This window comes from Peromyscus leucopus, chromosome 4 (genome assembly GCF_004664715.2).
Source record: "Peromyscus leucopus breed LL Stock chromosome 4, UCI_PerLeu_2.1, whole genome shotgun sequence".
Lineage (NCBI taxonomy): Eukaryota > Metazoa > Chordata > Mammalia > Rodentia > Cricetidae > Peromyscus > Peromyscus leucopus.
Genome location: NC_051066.1, coordinates 94,982,320 through 95,003,517, shown reverse-complemented (window position 1 = coordinate 95,003,517; position 21,198 = coordinate 94,982,320). Strand labels below are relative to the sequence as shown.

General features: G+C 41.4%; 1 protein-coding gene across 2 annotated transcripts in view; it reads left to right on the top strand.

Annotated features, from left to right (window-relative positions):
- Ino80 (INO80 complex ATPase subunit) overlaps positions 1-21,198 on the top strand; it is a 113,376-nt gene that overhangs the window by 41,346 nt on the left and 50,832 nt on the right. For both annotated transcript variants that reach the window (XM_028854439.2, XM_028854441.2), the window contains 10 exons: positions 87-171; positions 1,030-1,147; positions 2,830-2,915; positions 4,332-4,499; positions 4,867-5,000; positions 5,974-6,041; positions 7,473-7,566; positions 8,707-8,878; positions 12,632-12,772; positions 18,619-18,844. In XM_028854439.2, the coding sequence (XP_028710272.1) occupies positions 87-171; positions 1,030-1,147; positions 2,830-2,915; positions 4,332-4,499; positions 4,867-5,000; positions 5,974-6,041; positions 7,473-7,566; positions 8,707-8,878; positions 12,632-12,772; positions 18,619-18,844 (1,292 nt within the window). The remainder of the gene's footprint in view (positions 1-86; positions 172-1,029; positions 1,148-2,829; positions 2,916-4,331; positions 4,500-4,866; positions 5,001-5,973; positions 6,042-7,472; positions 7,567-8,706; positions 8,879-12,631; positions 12,773-18,618; positions 18,845-21,198) is intronic.

Genomic DNA, 21,198 nt, shown 5'->3' with positions numbered 1-21,198 from the left:
AAAAGTATTTTTAGAAATATTGACTCAAGATAATTACAGAAAGACTTATTGCCAACTTGGAATTTGTAACTCATTTCCTTGAACAGTGTTCGTTGGAAGATTCTCTTACAATTCCAGTGTCGGAATCGGCTTTTGTTAACTGGAACCCCCATTCAGAATACCATGGCAGAGGTAGGCACTAATCAAGATCACTGTTTATATCTTCTTAAGACAATTGTAGCCATGATGGCCTCCTGCCATTCTGTACAAATTATATTCACTACCATAGAAGAATTTGATTCTTCCTGAGTATCTTGTAGGCACCATTCTTACTTTCTTACTATTTGTTAATTACGGTGTCCCTTTTTGTTTCTTTAATAAATATTGAGCACGTTAGGACATGTTGCTCATCTAATACGGGTAAGTTTTTGCTCTAGAATCAGAAGCTAATATTCTCTAAAACCAAGGACCTTGATTCTTCCCCCTACCCCAACCCCAGGTGACGACCGAACCCAGGGCCTTGTGCTTGCTAGGCAAGCGCTCTACCACTGAGCTAAATCCCCAACCCCGATTCTTTGTTTAGAATCATCGTATTTGACATTTTGTAGAGAATACATTCACTGTTAACTGCTTGTTTTTTCCCATGTAATATGGAAACAGTCATAAATAGGGTAGAAATGAATGGCTCTGGCTATGTTCCCATAAAACTTTATTCATGAAAGTTATTGACAGCTAGTTATACTACAACAAAACTGTGTTCAGCTATGGAATCAGCTGTTTGACTGTCGTCTTTAAAACTCATCTATACGACTACAAAAACTGAGCAGTGTTTATATTATTAAGCTTTTAGTTTTCGATTACTTGAAAAGTCATATTTTTTTGTTACAACACCTAATCGTAGCGGGTTCATTGAGCAAGTATTTAGATTCATTTATTTCTGCCTCATGTACATGCATTCATTTGTTACTTCATTCCCCAAACCTTAATCTGTAGTCACATAACATCATTTTATGACACTCTATCTGTTTAATATTTTTCCTTTGTTTGAAGCTCTGGGCTCTGCTGCATTTCATTATGCCGACATTATTTGATTCACATGAAGAATTTAATGAATGGTTTTCCAAGGACATTGAAAGTCATGCTGAAAACAAATCTGCTATTGATGAGAGTAAGTACTATGAAATTCTCTTTTTTGTGTGGAATTTTAAGATTCTGTGACCCAGGTTTCACACTATGGCCTAGACTGGCCTGGAATTCACTATGAAGTTTGGCTTCAAGCTTAGACATTTCCTGTTTCAGTTTCCCAAGTGCTGGGATTACAGGTGTGAGCCACCATATCAGGCTCTGAACTTTGTTTTCAGTCTATTAGTATGAGCAACCATGTGCTTAGGATTTCTTTATTTTTTTTTTTCTTTTAATTTTACTTAGTATTGGATGGGAGGGTGTATGCCACAGTGAGCTTGTGGAGGTCAGAGGGCAACTGTGGAGTTGTTCTCTTCATTTTACCTTTGTATGGGTTCTAGAGAGCGAACTCAGGTCACCAGGCTTGCTTGGCAAGCATCTTCCTCTAAGCCCTAGGGTTTGTTTCTGTTGCAGATTTTTGGTTTACTTTGGTGCCTGTCCTGGATCTCGCTCTGTAGACCAGGCTGTCCTAGAACTCACAGAGATCTGCCTGGCTCTGCCTCCCGAGTGCTGGGATTAAAGGCATATGACACCACCACCTGGCTCTGTTGCAGACATTTTTAACCTGGCTTGTCAAAATAGTCTTGTACTGTTTGCCTAATATTGAGAACATGCCAAGTTGCTTATGGTGTAGACATAACTTCACATCTACTAATTGTAAGAATAATTAAATAGGGTCTGGAGAGATGGCTCAGTGAGCACTGAGTTTTCCAGAGGATCTAGGTTCAATTTCCAATACCCACATGGCAGCTCCCAGCATATGTAACTCCAGTCAAGCTTGGGATATGACACCCTCTCCTGACCACATTAAGCACTGCATACGCACATGGTGCTCAAACTTGCATGCAGTAAAATAAATTCTTCAAGTGATTTGAAGAAGTTGTTAATTTTTTGACATTTCTTTACAGATAATTTTGGGCAAACACTGTGACCTAGTTTACTTTCTGTTGCAGTTTGGGGAGAAAGGGTTTTTTTGGTTACATGTCCCAACTTAGACCATCATAGAAATTAGAACAGGAGCAGAAGCAGGGAGCTTGAAGCAGAGACCATGGAAGAAAACTGCTTTCTGGCTTGCTTTCATGGGTTGTTCAGCCTGTTTTCTTGTACTACCCAGGACCACCTGCCCAGGGGTGGCCCTGCCCACAGTTGACTGGGTCCTCCTGAATCAATTAGGCAGAGACAGGCAGATTTCTGTGAGTTCAAGGTTAGCCTGGTCTATAGAATGAGTTCCAGGACAGCCAGGGTTACATAGTGAGACACCGTCCCAGAAAAAACAAACACACGCACCCATGGAAAGAAAATGCCCCACAGGCTTGTCCACGTCAAGTCTGATGGGAAAGAATTCCTCAGTTGAAGTTCTTTCTTCCCAGGTGTCTCCATTGTGTCAAATTGACAAAATACCTAGTACACACTGGGAGTCTTTTCTAGCTTTCTTTAGCTCTTTGTGAAAACCTTTTTATTGATACAGTTTGCCAGATGTGCTCTGAAAGTAGTTTCTATGTAAATAGAGCCTAAACAAGATGCTTGTTCTTCTTCTTTGAAGTTTGATTCTTCCAGAAAATCATTGAGCCCAGTGGCATTTGGAGGGTTTGGAGGGAGGAACATGATGGTTACTTTGACTGTCTTCAATCAGTGTACTTTGTATTATTTGTGGACTTCCTGTTTCAGATCAGCTCTCTCGCTTACACATGATCTTGAAACCATTTATGCTGAGAAGAATTAAAAAAGATGTAGAAAATGAATTGTCTGACAAGGTAAGGAAAAAAAATCTTATTTTTAATGAGTTTGAACCTCAGGTGGTACCAACTTAGGGTTCTTGGCAGGAAATTTCTTTGGCATATATTTAGATGAAAGGTAATCAGTTTGATTGAGATATTTGAACTTGAATGGTCCCAGGGGACTTAAGCAAGGCAAATAACATTCTTTTCCTTTTGTTACCCACCTACCCGAATTTGGGTTTGTTTTGTTTATTTTTATATAGGGTCTTACACTGTAAGCTAGGCTGGCCTGGAACTGATGTAGAATAGGGTGATCTCAAACCCTGAACAACCCTGCCTTTCCCTTCTGGCTGCCTGCTGAGATTATATGCATGAGCCCTCATGCCTAGCTGTACTTTTATTAATTGAGAGTTTGAACCATTACAAAAACAGAATAATGTCATGACTCCACTTATACTCATGGTACAGCATCAGCAGTGATTAATGACCATTCCTAACCTTTGGTGTATTCTAAAACAAGTCTTACAGTTATTTTATTTCAAAATAGTTCATGCAGGCTGGAGAGATGGCTGAGTGGTTAAGAGCACTGGTTGCTCTTGCAAAGGACCCGGGTTCAATTCCCACCACCCACATGGCAGTTCACAATTGTCTGTAACTTCAGTTCCGGGGGATCCGCGTGTCTCTTCCCCGCCCCTGACCTCTCCCCCCACCCCCCAGTATATACAGGCAAAACACCAGTCCACATTAAATGAATAAATAAATCTTTTAGAAAAGTTTCATGTGGCCAGGCAGTGGTGGCGCATGCCTTTAATCCCAGCACTTGGGAGGCAGAGCCAGGTGAATCTCTGTGAGTTTGAGGCCAGCCTGGGCTATAGAGTGAGTTCCTGGAAAGGTTCCAGAGCTACACAGAGAAACCCTGTCTCAAAAATCCAAAAAAAAAAAGCAAAAAGAAATTTTCATGTGTATCTCTCAGTGATTTTATTTGTCTTGGAGACAGAGTCTCACTGTAGACCAGTCTGAGGCTAGCCCCAGAGCACAGAGGTTCTCTTGCATCTTCCTCCCAGGGACTGAGCCTAAATTGTGTACCTCCATGCTCTGTAGATTTGTTTTTTTTTTTTTTTTTTTTTTTAAATCAGGTATTATTATCTTTGGGCAACTTAGTGAATGATAATACTGTTAACCAATTTAGTAAGTCATAGAAGAGGTCTCTTTCCCCTTGTCCTACCAATCATATATGCTTGTTGTAGACTGAGTAGTCCTTTCACAGTTGGTACTTGAAGATACGGACATGAGACAGATACCTGGAAATGTAGTTTTGTAAATTCCTGTGAAGGGTGATAGTTGGTGTTGTAAGAAGTGGAAAAGAGGATTCAGAGGGGATATCTAGTGTGTATGACAAGTGGGGCAAGGAAACATTGTTTTATTAAGTTTATACTGATTTTTTTTTTTAAGATTGAGATTCTAATGTACTGCCAGTTGACCAGCCGACAGAAACTCTTATATCAGGCTCTGAAGAATAAGATTTCCATTGAGGACTTACTACAGTCTTCTATGGGCTCTACTCAGCAGGCACAGAACACCACCAGCAGCCTCATGAATCTCGTCATGCAGTTCAGGAAGGTAAGGCTCAGGTCATTTGCTCTGTGGGTTTTTTTTTTTTTTTTTTTTTTTTTTTTTTGGTTTTTTCGAGACAGGGTTTCTCTGTGTAGCTTTGCGCCTTTCCTGGAACTCACTTGGTAGCCCAGGCTGGCCTCGAACTCACAGAGATCCGCATGCCTCTGCCTCCCGAGTGCTGGGATTAAAGGCGTGCGCCACCACCGCCCGGCTAGGGTTTTTTTAACCTACTTTGCGGAGAGGGCTCCAGGCTTGGATGGATGCCTGATAGACCTCTAGAGATGAAAAGGGAAGGTAAATATTCATGAAGTTTAATATTCAGCAATGATGTCTGCAAATGACAATGTTGTCCTGCCATTTCTCTTCATCTTAGGTGTGTAACCACCCAGAGTTATTTGAACGGCAAGAAACTTGGTCTCCATTTCATATTTCCCTAAAGCCATATGAAATTTCTAAGTTTATCTATCGTCATGGACAGATCAGGGTCTTCAACCATTCACGAGATAGGTGAGCAAATATTGATACCTGTTGATGCTGAGTGCTTTTATAATTTGGCTCAAGGGGCACCTTTATTATTTAGTAGTGTTAGGGATGGAACCCAAGCCCTCATGCTTGTATCATAGACGATGTGCTAGAGTGCTGTATCCTTAGTGGATAGATGAATTTAGTCTTGACTGAGTTTCATGTAAAGAGATGTGTAAACAAATAGTGAACAACTATTGAGTGCTCTTATAATGGGAGTTGGAGCACTATTAAGGCTTGCATTAGATGGCCTTAAATGCCTTAGCCATTTCTAAATCAGGAATACGTACCTATGTACAAATGTGTATTTGCACCAAAGTCAACAGTAAATTTACTAGAAATGTCCTGGTATACTTGAGTTATGTTTAAGTGACTTAGAGTCACACTTAATGCCGAACTGAATTTATTGCTTTTTAATTAAATTTATTCTCTTGATAGAGTCTGCAGGAATAAATTTGGTAAAGTTGAATTAGTCAGTAAACTAATACGCTAGAGACCATTTCATTCAGAAACTTGGTGTGTGGTCCACCTTATACCTCTAAGTTAGGATAGTTTTGGATTTCAGACTTTTTATTGTACTCTTAAGTGGATGTCTGTATGCCAGCATTTGAAAGCTGTGGACTTTGAAAGTTCAAAGTTTTCGTTATAAAAATATTCATCAACATGACCTGATGAAAGTAAAATTGAAGGTCATTTAGCAGATTTGAGCAAGAGAAATGGACCAGAGTTGTCCTTTTTGTTCAGGCTAGAATTGAGTCTGTGAGTGAGGAGAGAGTTACATTATTGTAACAGTTTTGTATTTTCTAGCATTTGTGTCATGATTTGCATAGTAATATGACAAGAAACTTATGTGTAGAAATAGTCTTAAAAGATTTTCCTTAATTTGGAGCTTCTAGTTCAGTTAACTTCCCAGTGTTTATACTCCCCTTCAGATTTATTTTAATTACTTGCTCTACAGGTGGTTAAAGGTTCTTCTTTCTCCATTTGCACCAGACTATATCCAGCAGTCTCTCTTCCACAGAAAAGGTAGGAGTTTTGATCTTTGAAAGGAGTGTCGGGATTTACCAGGATTGTCTCTGTTTTGCCTGTGACTATGGTGTTTTGACTTTTATTTTCTGTTGTCTTGATAAATTGCTAAGTTAGTGGCTAGGGAGTGGCTTTGACTATGGAACATTAGCATTTGCCACACTAGTGTGAGGACTAACTAGAGTGCAGAACTCTAGATCCCAGGTAAGTGCTGGCTGGGTGTGGTAGCCCTCCTGCAATCCTAGCACATAGGTAGAAGACACAGGATCCCTAAAGTAGCTGGCTAGCTAAACTAGTCAAATCAAGGAACACCTTGTTCAGGCAGAGAACTTGCCTCAGAAGATAGAAAGGCACCAAGGAAGGTACCTTTGCACATGCAATTTGCCCACACTCACGTGAACTTGTATACACACATGCTTTCGTACCACTCATAAACAAAAGACAAAAAAAATTTTTCAAGTTGTTTATCTTTATCTATAATTTCTGTAATTCTTATTTTATTTTATTGGTTTGTTTGTTTTATTAGAGAAGACAGGGTTTCTCTATCTAACCCTGTCGTAGAAGAGGCTGGCCTTTAACTCAGTGACCTTCCTGCCTCTGCCTCCCATGTGCTGGGATCAAAGGCATGAGTCACTGTGAAGACCTACTTTCTGTTATTTGTACATATAGCAGGAAGCAGTACAAAATAGTCATAGTGACTTTCTCCGTTTTATACCTACCTGTCTCTTAGGAATTTCTCTTCCTTAAAGCCAGGTTCAGTGGCTCACCTCTGTAATCTCAGTACTCAGGAGACCAAAGCCATGAGTTTGAAGCCAGTCTGGCCTAGTATGAGAACTTTAAAAAAAAAACAAGAATTGGGCTGGGCATGATAAAGTGCTTGCTTAACATGCACAGAGCTCTTGGTTCAATCCCTAGCACCTAATAAACCAGGTCACATATTTGTAATCCCTTCATTCAGGAGAGAGAGTCAGGAAGATCAGAAGTTCAGAGTCATCCTTGAGTACATAACAAGTTTGAGTCTCCTCACCTCCGGCTGTATGAGAACTTATCTCAAAACAAAGAATTTCTTCCACTTGAAATTTGACTTTAATGCTTTTATTGAGAATTCCTTTCTTCTTCCTTATCCTAAGCTGCTTGACCTTGAGCATTGTCCAAAATATTAAGGCGAAAGTTCAGAACCTTTCTCTTTTGTTCTGTCCTTTCCTTTTTCTTCAAATCATAGAAATTCACCAGAGGCCAAAGCCCCCAAAGGTGACTGCTGAGCCATCTCCACTCGGTCCCGTATGTGCTGTACTTGACAGGTACGGCTTCTGTCTGTGGCTGTAGTACACAAACATGACATCCTGGCTGCGTCAGAAGTAAACAAGTCAGCAGGTTGAAGATTGTCTCTTGGTTTGCTAGCGGGCTCAGCATTGTTCTTTGATTTTCCAGGTATTAATGAAGGAAGCTGCTTTTCTTTCCTTCGATTTATTGATGTCTCGCCAGCAGAAATGGCAAACCTCATGCTTCAGGGACTTTTGGCCAGGTGAGAAGTTTGCGTACTGTTTGTTAGAAGAGCAGTTGGGAATAGGCAGGGACAAAAATGAAATACTTTGAAATTAAATATTTAATATTAGGCCATTTGAGCCTCTATTTTTTTCCCTATTGATAATTTTCTATGAGCTAGGGATGGTGGTGGTGGTACATGCCTATAATCCCAGCACTTAGAAAGCTGAGGCAAAGGGATTGGGTGTTGGAAGCAGCATGTGTTACATGAAACCTTGTCCCACCCCCGAATAAAAAAGAATTATTAAAATCTTTGTGTATGTGTGTGTGTGTGTGTGTGTGAGAGAGAGAGAGAGAGAGAGAGAGAGAGAGAGAGAGAGAGAGAGATATTCTGGAAAATTTAGCTGTGTGTTTTTATTCATTACAAAATGACTTTCACTGATTTTTACTACATTGTTTTTAATATATAAGATATATATATGTGTGCGCCGCCACCCCCCCCCCAGCATATATATGTATTTTTATATTTGTATCTCCTGGGTCTGGAGTTACAGACAGGTGTGAGCTGCCATGTGGGTGCTGGGAATTGAACCTGGGCTCTGTAGAAGAACAGCCAGTGCTCTTAACTGCTGAGTCCTCTCTCTAGCCCCTATTATGTTGTTTTTAATGAAATAGATAATTTGTTAGGAATGACTGTCTTCCTGATAAGATAGTTTTTATGGTAAAAGTTTTTTTTTTTTTTTTTTTTTTTTTTTTTTTTTTCGAGACAGGGTTTCTCTGTGTAGTTTTGCGCCTTTCCTGGAGCTTACTTGGTAGCCCAGGCTGGCCTCGAACTCACAGAGATCCGCCTGCTCTGCCTCCCGAGTGCTGGGATTAAAGGCGTGCGCCACCACCGCCCGGCATGGTAAAAGTTTTTGAAGTAGAGATAAATGTTTCTGAATACTTTTTGTATTTATTTGCTTTTTATTATAGCTGTATAGAGCATTTTACTTTAAAAACAAATCATGTAAAGGAATATATAGAACAAAAGTATGTAATGACTTTATCTGAAGGTCAGAAAGAATTGTTTCCTAAATGCTCAAGATTTGCAAATGATGTGTGATAATGAGATAGGTCCTTATTGTGAACTGCCAAATTTCCTAAGAGCACTGAGTGAGCATATCTCTGTGGTTTGTTTCAGGTGGTTAGCTCTTTTCCTGTCTCTGAAAGCCTCCTACAGGCTCCATCAGCTGCGCTCTTGGGGAGAGCCAGACAGGGAGAGCCATCAGAGATATCTGAGAAATAAGGATTTTCTTCTTGGAGTTGATTTTCCACTTTCCTTCCCTAACCTTTGCAGCTGCCCTTTGTTAAAGGTAAGGAGTTATCTGTGCTTAAATTGTCTACTTAGTAGCCTCACTTCTTTTTTCTTTGCATTAGTAAGAATAAATGGTGTTCTCAAGAATCCCAATGTTCACCCAGGCAGTGATAGTGCATGCCTTTAATCCCAGCACTCTGGTGGCAGAGGCAGGCAGATCTCTCTGAGTTCAAGGCCAGCCTGGTCTACCGAGTGAGTTCTAGGACAGCCAAGACTACACAGAGAAACCCTGTCTCAAACAACAAAAAGCAAACAAACAAGAACCTCAGTGTTCTGAGCGGGTCTGTACCATGTATTGAGTTACACCTATATTGTATGTATATTTTTCCTGTGTAAATGTTTCGTTTATAACTTTGTTGTGATGAAGAGTGGCTTGGCTTGCTCTCTCTTAATTCTTCCTTTATCCTTTATGTGTATGGGCATTTTGCCTGCATGTAATCCTGTGCAGCTTGGGAGGCTAAGGCAAAGGTTTACAAGTTCAGAGCCAGCTTGAGTCTCTCTTCCTGGCCTGCTTATGTTCACTTGAGGCTTGCATGGTGCCAAGAGACTCTTTAGCAAAGCTTTGCTTTATTACTGTGTGCATATTGTGGTTCTGGCAGCCAGACTGCTCATACTGCGGGGTGATACAGCAGTCAAGAGCATGAACACAGAACAAGAGACTAGCAAAAGCTGTAACTTGTTAAAATCAAGTAACCACCATCCCATCAGTGAGATCACTGTTTTCTTTAAATAAAATGGTGGCCAAAATAGACTAAAGAAATAATGTTGCTAGTTGTATCTCCAGTGATCCTACCCTCCTACCCTGCTTCCCTTACATTGATTATAGACAGATTAAAGTATTTGAGAAGTTGTCAGGATTTCTGTAAAGGAAAGCTTACATATTGAATATTTTAAACTAATGAGCTTTTTCTAAAAAAAAAAAAAAAAAAACCCTAGAATTAGATATAAATTATGTTGACTTACAGACTTCCAATAAAATACCTAATATATATGACATTATTTCTCATGTGGGAATTTCCACCCAAGAATAGAATTACTGCTAGATAGACTTTTTCCAGAAAGGGACTGATGGGGGTTTTCATTTATTTTTGTTTTTTTTTGAAGGGGGAAGTTGTTTTTCCATTCAAGGTATCTCTGTTCTGGAACTTGTTCTGTAGACCAGGCTGGCCTTGAACTCAGAGATCCTCCTGCCTCTGTCTCCCAAGTGCTGGGATTAAAGGTGTGTGCCTCCATGCCTGGCCCGATATTTTATTAAGATTCCTTATGATGAGTTTTGGCATCTCTTTCATTAAAAAATTTTTTAAATTTTAATATATTTGTATATTTTGCCTGCATTTACATTTGAATACCACATTTATGTAGTACTGATGGAGGCCAGAAGAGGGCATCACACCCCCTGAGACTGAAGTTACAGAAAGTTATGAGCCTCTGAATTGAACCCAGGTCCTCTGGAAGAGCAGAATAGCTGAGCTTTAACTATTGAGCTTCCTCTCCAGCTCCTTGTATCCCTTTCTTAATAGTAACTACATTGTTGGAAGGAAGAAGCTGGAGAAAATGTTCATTCCCTTGTGTATTCTATGAATGTAATAAAAGATTTCTGCTGAGTTTTGCTCTTGGAGAATATTCAGAATGAGGATGGCTTAGAGAGAGAGATAGTGTTTGGTTACTGTTGTTTAGAAGTCAGTAAATGTTCAAATGCCGTTAAGTTATCTGTTGATGTTATGTCAACTGCTTCTCCAGAGATGGTCTGAATGCCAGTATGTATCCCAGCTACCAGTCCTGGACTACTCCTGAGATAAGCAGAGATTGTGGGCCTGTACCTGTCTAGTCTCCTCTCTAGCTCGGGAGGATAAGAGGACTTACTGTTCATGTCAGAAAGTACACTTTTGAGAGATCAAGAAGACAACAGACAATACAAAACAACCTAGAGCTTCTGTTTTTTTGAGACAGGATTTCTCTGTGTAGCTTTGGAGCCTATCCTGGAACTCACTCTGTAGACCAGGCACAGAGATCCGCCTGCCTCTGCCTTGGAGTGCTAGGATTAAAGGCGTGCCACTACGCCTGGCCCTAGAGCTTCATTTTGAACCCTTGTCTGTACATTAGTATTAAGCCTCAGGGGTAGTGTACCTAGCTAGTCAGCATTTATTAGTACAGGCTGACAGCCAAATAATTTTCATATTAATCATTCAGGTGATAATAAATAAAAATGTAAAAGACAAGAGAACTTTATTGCAGAGACAAGCCAGCTAAAGAATACAGATGCTATTAAAAGATTAGAGGTTTTGGTAGGGGTTACAAGGACCTTAGCACCTACAGAAAAGGCAAAACATGTCAGAGCTACTAGGCTTGTCAAAGCTCTGTGGGCCTACCATTGTACTAAAGTGATTAGAAACCACTGAAGGAACAGATGGGTGTGGTGTGTCCACCTGCAATCCCAGCTTTTGGGAGGCTCAGTCAAGAGGACTACAGATTGAGGCCACCTAGAACATGAGTGAGAATGCTGGATGCACACAGGCCAACCCCTGCAAAAATAAAGAAATACAATAATTGTTCTCTGTAATGGAACCTGGGACCTTATTTGTAGTAGGCAAGCACTCTGTCTACCTCTGAGCTACATCTTCAGTCCCTGATACTATAATTGAAGAATTTACATTATTTTGAAATAGTAATGTTGCTCAGGTTAGCTTAGACCTCATTATGTAGCCAAGAATGTAGACCTTGAACATCTAATCTTCCTTTAAACCCAGCCCTTATTCAGTGCTTCATATTGAATTTAAGTCCTCATGCAGGCTAGGATAAGCATTACACCTACTTAGCAATATCCCCAACCCAGTTGTTAGTGCTTTGATTTCTTATTTTTTTTCTAGAAAACTTTTCAATTAATTTATTTCTGTGTGTGTGGGTATTTTGCCTGCACGTTTGTCTGTGAACCAAGTGTGTACATGGTACCTGAGGAGACCAGAAGAGAGTGTTGGATTGCCTAGAGTTGGACTTAAAGATGCTGTGAGCCATCCTGACTGTCCTAGAACTTGCTCTGTAGACCAGGCTGGTCTCAAACTCACAGAGATCTACCGACCTCTGCCTCCCAAGTGCTGGGATTGGTTAAAGGCGTGCCCTAACACTGTCCAATCTCAGTTAACATTTCTTATTAGTTGTCCAATGGAGGCTAAAGAGAGACTTTCCTGTTCATGAACCCTTGTATTCCTGTCTCTGTGTAAATAAGAAAAATAATCAGAATGGTGGTGCATGTCTGTGATCTTCTTAGCACTTGAGAAGGAATGACAGGAGCATTGTCACAGCTTTGAGACCAGCCTCCCGTGAATTGAAGGCCAGCCTGGTCCATCAAAGGCTACATAGTATGACACTGTCTCAAGAAGAACCAACTTTGTTAGAACTACATGACACTATTAGCACCTGAGTCTACACTGTCTTAAGGGAAATTTTATAAGAAACTAGTCTTAATCATTGTGATTTGAGTTTGCATTCATAGTCATAACAAACCAGCTAGCTACCTAGCACACATAGTATTTCTCTTCTGGAAGTGAAATTAGAAATGACACTTGATTTTGTATACTAATAAGACCACATTTTTAAATTAACATGAGCCTCAACTATATATTACACATTTGGTTCTGATTAAAGGTAATTTAGAATTAATAGTATTGGCCATAAAAAATGTTGATGAAGTTGGATATTCAGTGTGTGACACATTTTCTGTTCTGCTCCGTTAACACTTTGTTTCTGCTTTAAGTCTCTTGTTTTCAGCAGCCACTGTAAAGCTGTGAGTGGCTACTCAGATCAGGTCGTCCATCAGCGGAGATCAGCTACCTCCTCCCTTCGTTGCTGCCTGCTCACTGAGCTGCCATCTTTTTTGTGTGTGGCCAGTCCACGAGTAAGTCTCCCAGGAGGGAAAATCAGAAACAGTTAATATTGTTAAGAAAGAAAAAAAGAACCAGTACTCGGGGTAGTTTCTAAGCTATTTGGATCTTCAAAACATACCAATTCTAGTTTGTAAAAGGAAAGGAGCTGGGCATGGTTATTCACTTGTGATCCCAAGCCATGGGAGGGAGGCTTGAGAGTTCAAGGCAAGACTGAATTATACTGAGACCTATTTCAAAAGAAAATATAAGAGCAGGAGAACATCCGTGATCCTGTCTTTCCCAAGATAGTACTTTACCTTGAAATGTAGAGATTTTAGAATTAACTTGTATGTTGGTGGTTGCTACTTTTGATTAAATCAGAAGCTATAAACTGTAATGTGCAAGCCATCTGTCAGGAAGATCAGTACCCAGACAGCAGGGCCAGGAGAAAAGCCATTGTCACCTGCTTTGATGTTTTGTTGAGGCTGTCGTAGGCTGGTGACTGAGTTAGGGTGGTGGCTTCATTAGTAAGAGTTCATCTGGCCTTATCTCAGTATGGTCCCTCCAGAATCAGGCAGTTCCCAATCTCCTGTGCTCTCAGTTCCTCAACAGCCTTGCCCGGATTGTGTTTCTCAGGTGTACTCCATCTGAACAGTGACTGCTGCGTCTTACTTGACATTCAGTAGTCAAACTTTTTTCCCCGGGGGAGTGAAGGGGGGGTGATAGTGTTGGTATTTCTGTTGTGGTTTCAGCTTTGAGCATGCGCTCTTCCATTACCCTGTTTATTCAAGCAGTATTCCCAGGATTGCTGACAAACAGCCCTGAGAGCCTTCCTTTGGTTCTCTGTCTCCCTCTTCCACTTCCTTTCTTCTCTTCATTGATCATAGAAAGGTCAGACAAAAATTCTCCCTATTCCATGAAGAAGTATGTCAAGGGAGAAAGGCAGACCCACCTAAGTGTTTAGACAAAAGAATACATTTCTTCTGTTTTCCCAGCTTGCTGTTTTCTGTTGCTCCTGGGACAACAGAGTTAGCTAAGGAGCTCTTTCCCTTTTCTGTTTTTATCTTGTTCCTCCACTCATCCCGAATCTTCTATTTTCACAGTTCTATCCCAAAAAGAAACTTTTAGGTCTTCCTTGGAAACATTTGTCGGCCATTATTTTTATCAGCTTGCATATTTTATTAAATGAGAATCGATAAAAGAGAATCTGATCAAGGGTCTAAAGAAAGATGAATAGAAAAGAAGTACTGAGTCCCATGGGCTGCTGCCTGCCTAGATATCTATCTATTGGTTCTGTGCTGTGTGAGCCTAATTCCCATGCCACTCTCAACCCTGTTTGCTGTTTATTTATGGAAAAAGTATTTGGAATCTATGTATCCTGTTGCTCCAGAGCATTCTTAGAACCGAAGTTGTTGAGGGAAATGTATTTTTTTGTACAAAGTGTCTAAAGCCGAGTACTGTGTGGAAAACAGCCTTCAGGCTTCACTGTTGCATGGTTGGTTTCCTTCTCTTTTAACCTGATCTCTGTACCAGGTTCCTAAGAGAGGAGACTTAGGTTTCTGGGAGAGGAACTATATGCCAAAACTATTCCTAGTGTGTCATAGAACCAATAAAAGCCACTAAATCATTATGTATGTAAAAATTGTCTTTATGCACATAAGAAGTATTTGTTATCTCTCAAGACTCCCTAAATCTCTATAACCAACTGTACTCAAAAATGTCTTCCCAAAATTAGAAATTTAAACAAACAAAAATATGAGAAACAGTCCTGGGCTGAAGCATGGTGGCTTATATCCCTACCATTCTAACATTTGGTTGGCTAAGGCAAGGGAGTTGTTAAGTTCGAGTCCAGCCTTGTCTCACAAGGGAAGGAAGAGAAAAAAGCAAAGAAAACACAGTGTTTTTACAGGGGCTAGGCAGAGGTCTGAACTGGCACGTCTGATGGTGCTCTTCCTCTAAAGAATAATAAGAAGAAGCTGTAATCATTGTACATGTGTGGTGGTTGTCAGGGAGCAGTAGAAAACTCACCACCCTCTTTCCTATGCAGTCTCACTCCCCATATTTGTAGAGTTTTCTCATGTAGCATGTGCTAAACCTGAAAACAGGAGTAATTACACCATGATTTTGATGGCATGGGGATTCTAACCATGTCTGACTATTTTATGTGCACCTAACTAGGCTTCAGCTTTCATCTCAGTCCTGGGGATGATTAAAGTGATTATTTCATGAGATGTCTTTCATTCTACTGACCTTAAACATTTGGTGAGGAGAGAGAAATTGATTTTAGCCTTAACTGGCCAACCACTTCTAGAAGTCATTTCCCTGGTGTGTGTTCTAAGGTAACCATCACTAAGGAAGGAACTGTTTATCAATAGCTGAGAAGTAGTTCTATATGGTTAGTAGAGTAAGGAAGATCCTGGGCATTCATCTCACCAAAACCCAGAAATATTTGGAGCAGTCACGCTCCCAGAGCCAGAGCAGGAACATACATGTCAGGAAGGACGCCCTAAATGCTTGACGAAGCAGCTCCTCCAACTACAGTAATTTAGGAGGTTAATGAAGCAAAGCATGGGATTAGCATGTGGGAGATGCAAGGGGTACAACCTTTTGACATTGTGATATGATGCTGTCATGTACAGAAGAGTTGGGTTTTATTTGTAGCTATCCGTGAACACCTGGCCTGCAAGCACAGGTTGGATATGCCTGGACTAGACGCAGGATTCATTTCCATTTGTGGGGAGGAAAGAATGGTACGTCATGCCTCATTGCTACTATTTCTGCACCATCAAGGTTTGCGGAATGAGCACAAGCTATCTAGGATGAAGCTAATTTAGAAGTAGGATTATTCTAAGAAGAAATGGACTTTTTTGTTCCGTTGGACCTCCAAAATATACTGCTCACATACTTAGACTATGGTATTTTATAATTCCACATATATCTTGAACCAGGGCTCGTCACCAAAGCTTATTTAAAAAAAAATTGTGTCTTGGGTTTAATTCCCTGTACCACAAGGAGGCTCACAACTTTTTACTCCATGGGTATTAGGAACACACATAGTGCATATGCATACATGTTAAGAAAACATACTTTTTAAAAAAAAGAAAGAAAGAAAGAATTGTGCCTTGTATTCAGCACTGGACTTGGAAGGATGGGATGTTGGCAACATTGTAAGTTTATAACTGAAGATGTTTTGCTTTTTAAACTGTTAGGAGCACCTCTATACAAGTCCTTAGCAGGAGAACACTTGCCTATGTCACTGATCTTCCATTGTCCTTCATTCTAAGCATCTAGTTTCAGAGTTTCCATCTTGAGATTATGACCCCAAAAGCCTTGATTCCAGTCTGAGTTCTGTTTTGTACTAGAAAATAAGGGGAAGTTAGAGAGGGTTTTCTTTAAGTGTAGAATATCCAGTATTAGTCTCCACTGTCCAGTGTGGTGGTTCAGCCTGTAATCCCAGAACTCAGGAAACTGCTAAGCCAGTAGGATCATGAGTTCCAGGATAGCTAGACTACATGAGAGACCTTCCAAAAAAAAAAAAAAAAAAAAGAGTCTAGGGATGTAGCTCAGTGGAAGAGCACTCACATGAGCAAGTTCCTAGGTTCAGTCCTCCTGCAGGGATGGTGATGCAGTCAGGAGAGGAATTGAGTGTTTTACCCATTCAGGAACACATGCTGTTTGAGCATATGTAGAGCCTTCCCCTAAGGTCACAGCCACTGCTTTAATCATTTTTATAGCAGGACAGCTGTTAGAGAGTTTGAGATGATGTGACTCACATCCTACATGGGAAATGTCTGCTCTGGCCCAAAGTCTGCGGGATTGCGGAGTAGATAAACTATTTCAGAGAGAGATACAGTTTTTGTAAACCTGCTTTTCTTTCCATCTTTCTAAGTATCCATGGGAAAATGAGGTGATCGAGAAGGAAAACAACAACATCAAAGATGCTCTGGAAGAAACAAAAGCAGTAGGACTTGTCTACATGAACTGGTTTAGCCCTGAGTGGGTTTGGAGCTCCTGGCCGGCCCTCTGCTGTGGCCTTTGGTAGTTTTGCAGCTGAACTGTAGATGGCACTGCTCTCTGATGAATTTAGTTCCCTCCGGCTGCCAGCTAGTGCTGTCTCTCTTCTGGCTGTTGATAAGAAATGAGACTGTTTACCTGCGCATGGTGCCCTGGCTCCTAGCAGAAGCACCTGCAACCCCCTGTTCAGCTAGCATCATTGTCCAGGCTTGTTTGTTAACCTAGGTCAAAATAGTTTCCCCTCCTAGATTCACACCTGTCATCTGCTTCCATCACAGCTCTAAAGGTTGATTCCTGTGAAAATGGAGTCGTTAATAGCAAAGCAGTTTCTAAGTACTCATCTGCCATGGAATTGTAGAACAGCCCAACTAGGTACAACAACTTCTCCGTTCTGATCTCTCTCACACCTTGGCTCTTTATGCACTCTTGGCTGTTTACACCCATTTTCTCCCCATCTCTTTGTCTGCGTAATTTACTGCTTTTGGTGAATGGGCTTTTAGCGTTTTTATCATCTTGGACTTGGTGGAGTACCAGAGCCTTTACTTTTTTTTTCTTTTTCTTTTTTTTGGATTTATTTATTTATGTCTGCATGTGTCCTTGCAGGCCAGAAGAGGGGACCAGATCTCATTACAGGTGGTTGTGAGCCACCATGTGGTTGCTGGGAATTGAACTCAGGTCCTCTGGAAGAGCAGTCAGTGCTTTTAACCACTGAGCCATCTCTCCAGCCCCCAAGCCTTTACTTTTTAAAAAGAGGTTACATTCAACAGTCTTCTTATCAGATGACTTCACAGAGAACTATAAAAGGATGAACCTATGTTTCTAAGTTGGCAGAGAGCCCTTTCTCTATTGGGAAGGCCACATTTTAGTTTTATCAGGTTGTACTATGATGACATAAGAGTTTTGTGCAGTCTCTGCCTTAGCCAGGAAATACACTGCTTGCTGGTGATTGCTTCTCTCTATCCTCTGTGTCCCATATTCCTTCTCCAGCGTGGCTTGAAAGAAGTCTTCCCTTCTTCTCCATTAGGGTTGTCCACGAGAAGTCTTGATAAACAAAGAAATTTTGCCATGAAAGCATTAAAGATAGCTTCAGGCATAGCCAGGTAGTGGTGGCACACACTTTTAATCCCAGCACTTGGGAGGCAGAAGCAGGAGGATCTCTGTGAATTCGAGGCCAGCATGGTCTAAAGAGTTCCAGGCCATCCAGAGCTACATAGTAAGACCCTGTCTCAAAAAACAAAGATCGCTTCATGTGTGTCAGAGCAATACTGTAGTCCTTAAATGATGTCTGTCCATCTCCAGATCCCTTTCTGGTATCACCATCGTGTGTGGCCAGTAGTTCTTTGTCAAGAACATCTAGTAATGAATGTGAGTAGTAAATGTATTGAGAGTAGAATCCTGTCACACTAGCATCCTAGTCTATCCACATGCTCCAGTTTCTTTTTGTATTTTGTGATTATAGGTTCATGTTTAATATTAGAGATCACCATTTTACCAAGAGCTCTCTGACTCAGTCATTGGCATCATCTTATTTTATTAGATGAGGAAATTTAAAGCCAGTAGCCTGAGATTATCATAGTGCTCTGATTTCAGAGTTCTGGGCCTAGGCATAAAGTTCAGTTGTTGATTGAGTGGTTGCTTAGCATTCACAAGCCTGAAATTTGCCTATACTCCCACACTGGGTAGTGAAGGTAATAGGATCAGTTGTTCAGGGTCATCCTTGGCTTCCTGAAAATGTGGAGGCCACCCTGGGCTACATGAGATCCTGTCTCAGAAGCAAAAAGAAAAAAGTTGAGTTGCCTCAAGGCTTGATGTGTGTGGGAAATGTGGACGCGGTGATTTACCCCCTGTGACTTTGGCCCTGCAGGTCACCGCAGTGCCGTTGGATTCCTACTGTAATGACCGAAGTGCAGAGTATGAGAGAAGGGTTCTGAAGGAAGGAGGGAGTCTTGCTGCCAAGCAGTGTTTGCTGAATGGGGCTCCCGAGCTGGCTACCGATTGGCTAAACCGCAGGTCGCAGTTCTTCCCAGAGCCAGCTGGAGGGCTGTGGAGCATCAGGCCCCAGAATGGCTGGTCTTTCATCAGAATTCCAGGTAAGTTCTCTGCTCCCTTGGAGCATGTTCCCAGCTTTGGTAAGAGAAGAGGAGGGAGAAAGCCCGTGTGAGAATATCCAGTGTTTGGTGTCGAGAGTTTGTGAGGTTTCTGTCTCTCCTCCCACCTGTAATTTATAGGTAAAGATAGAAGTAACTTGTGTCTTGAGTGGAAAGCTGGGAAGAGAAATGTTTCTAGATTTGTTCTTGAGTTCGCTCCTTTTTTTTAAAAAGGCGGGGGTTGGGGTACTCACTGGTAGAGTGCTTATCTAGCATACAGAAGGCCTGGGTTCCACCCACCTCAGAGTCCGTTCGCCCGCCGCCCCCCCCCCCAAAAAAAAAAGAAAAACCACACACACACAAAGTTTAGCAAAGGCTCAGGTCGAGGGAGTGCAGTTGTCTTGTGCTGCTGCCAGTGGGATGAATGAGGATGTCGTCACTCCAGAGAGCCTAGTTTAAGTAGCACAAACAGTGTCCTGCACAGACCTAGAGATCTAAATGATAATAGGAGGAAAAACAGTATGTTTTGTGCCAAAACACTAGCAGATTCCCAGACCCCCTGGGGTCAAGGTCCAGGGTTGAGAGGAAACTAGGTTTTCATCTTTGCTTCAGTGAGACTGCACTTAAGGAAGTGGAACACAGAAGGTCCACAGACTGATTCACTTTCCACCTGCTGTAGAGTGTAGCCTCGAGCTACAGTGTTAGCTTCATTGTCCAGATTCTTCGATGTCTTGATTGTGTTCTTACTGAAATTTAATGGAAGCTACTAGGACTGTGCTCTCAAGGGGAGCATCTGCTGTTAGTGACAGCTGTACTTCTATGGGGAGGCCTGCTTCTCTGTTTCTTGTCTGAAGGCTTTGTATCATCCTGTTGATAGCCTTTTAGAGTGCTTTGACTATGTCCGTTTGGGTATGTGAAATCTATATTGCATATGGCCTCAGAAGTGACTTAGAATGCATGAAAGTAGTAGGTAAAAGTGTTTGAGTCCAAGCATAAAGCAGGACAGGATGGATACCACAAACATGCAGGTAGGAAAGAAGCATGGGTACCAAAAGAAGCAAAATGTACCATATTTCTTCTTCCTTCATTCTAGCTTATTAGTTCCCAGTATAGGAGTAGAAGGCTTATTGCTGTCGCTGTGGGAATCTCTTGTGGCTTTTCCTGTTCTTTGAAAGAAAAATGGACCTTGTTTAAATAGCAGGAAGTGTCTGAGTTCTTTTCGCATCGATAAAAAGCACCAGCCTCACTGGCTGTTTACTGTGAGAACCGACAAGCTCCTCACTGACCCCATTGTGCTCTGTGGACTAGCTGGGGCGGGGCAGGGCTGGGGGGTATCACTTGAACCTGTCTGTATTTTATCTCCTCCTTCTATATACTTTTACATTTTTTGTTTCCCTGGGAAAGGTGGAGTCTTTCGCGCTGTTTGGAAGACTGACCAAAATTTTCTGACTTCCATATCTTGGTTGCTTCTGCAAGTTTCAGCCTTTCAGAGGGCTTCCTTGGAGAAGAGAGATATTTGTGTCTTTTTGTCTTGTCACTAACAGAGTCCTAGGCTGTGGAAAGCAAGAACCAGTGTTTAAATGTAAATACCAGAGGATTGCTAGAAAGATTATGAGAGAGGATAGATAGGTCTGGTTGTTTCAGGATCCTTTGAGGTCCTAGTTTAAAGAATGGGCTGGGACTGGAGTTGACTGGGCAGAATCTGCTTGATTTCTTGGGAGTTACGCTTCTCCTGGCTCTGTGCCCCACTTAGCCATAGGTGGTGCTTTTGTACCACAGATCTTGGTAGCTCTTAAAAACTGAATGATGTGGCCAGGCGGTGGTGGCACAAGCCTTTAATCCCAGCACTGGGAGGCGCAAGGTAGGTGGATCTCTGAGTTCAAGGCCAGCCTGGTCTACAAAGTGAGTTCCAAGACAGGCTCCGAAAGCTACACAGAGAAACCCTGTCTCAAAAAAACAAAACAAAAAACAAACAAACAAACAAAAAATTTGAATGATATATACCAGGCCCCAAAGATACCAGGGTGGACAGCCAAAAGAAGCCTGTTTTCTGCATATCTCACTAAGGACAAATGCTAGACACTGATTTGATCTGTCTAGCATACTCACTGGAGAACTCAGAAATATTTTTGTTTGCTTAAGTGTTTTATCCCCGTGGTTCAAGTCTGTTTCTTTGGAGTCTTTGCTTTCAAAACAGTCCAAACAGGCCCATTTGGTCTAAGGATGTAGCTCACTGGTATAACACTTACCTTGCATATATGAGCCCTGTGTTTGACCCCAGCACCACAAAACAAACAGACACAACCCAGATCTAGTCCCTTGCCTCCACCTCCCCCAACTAGTGACAAGCTAGCAAT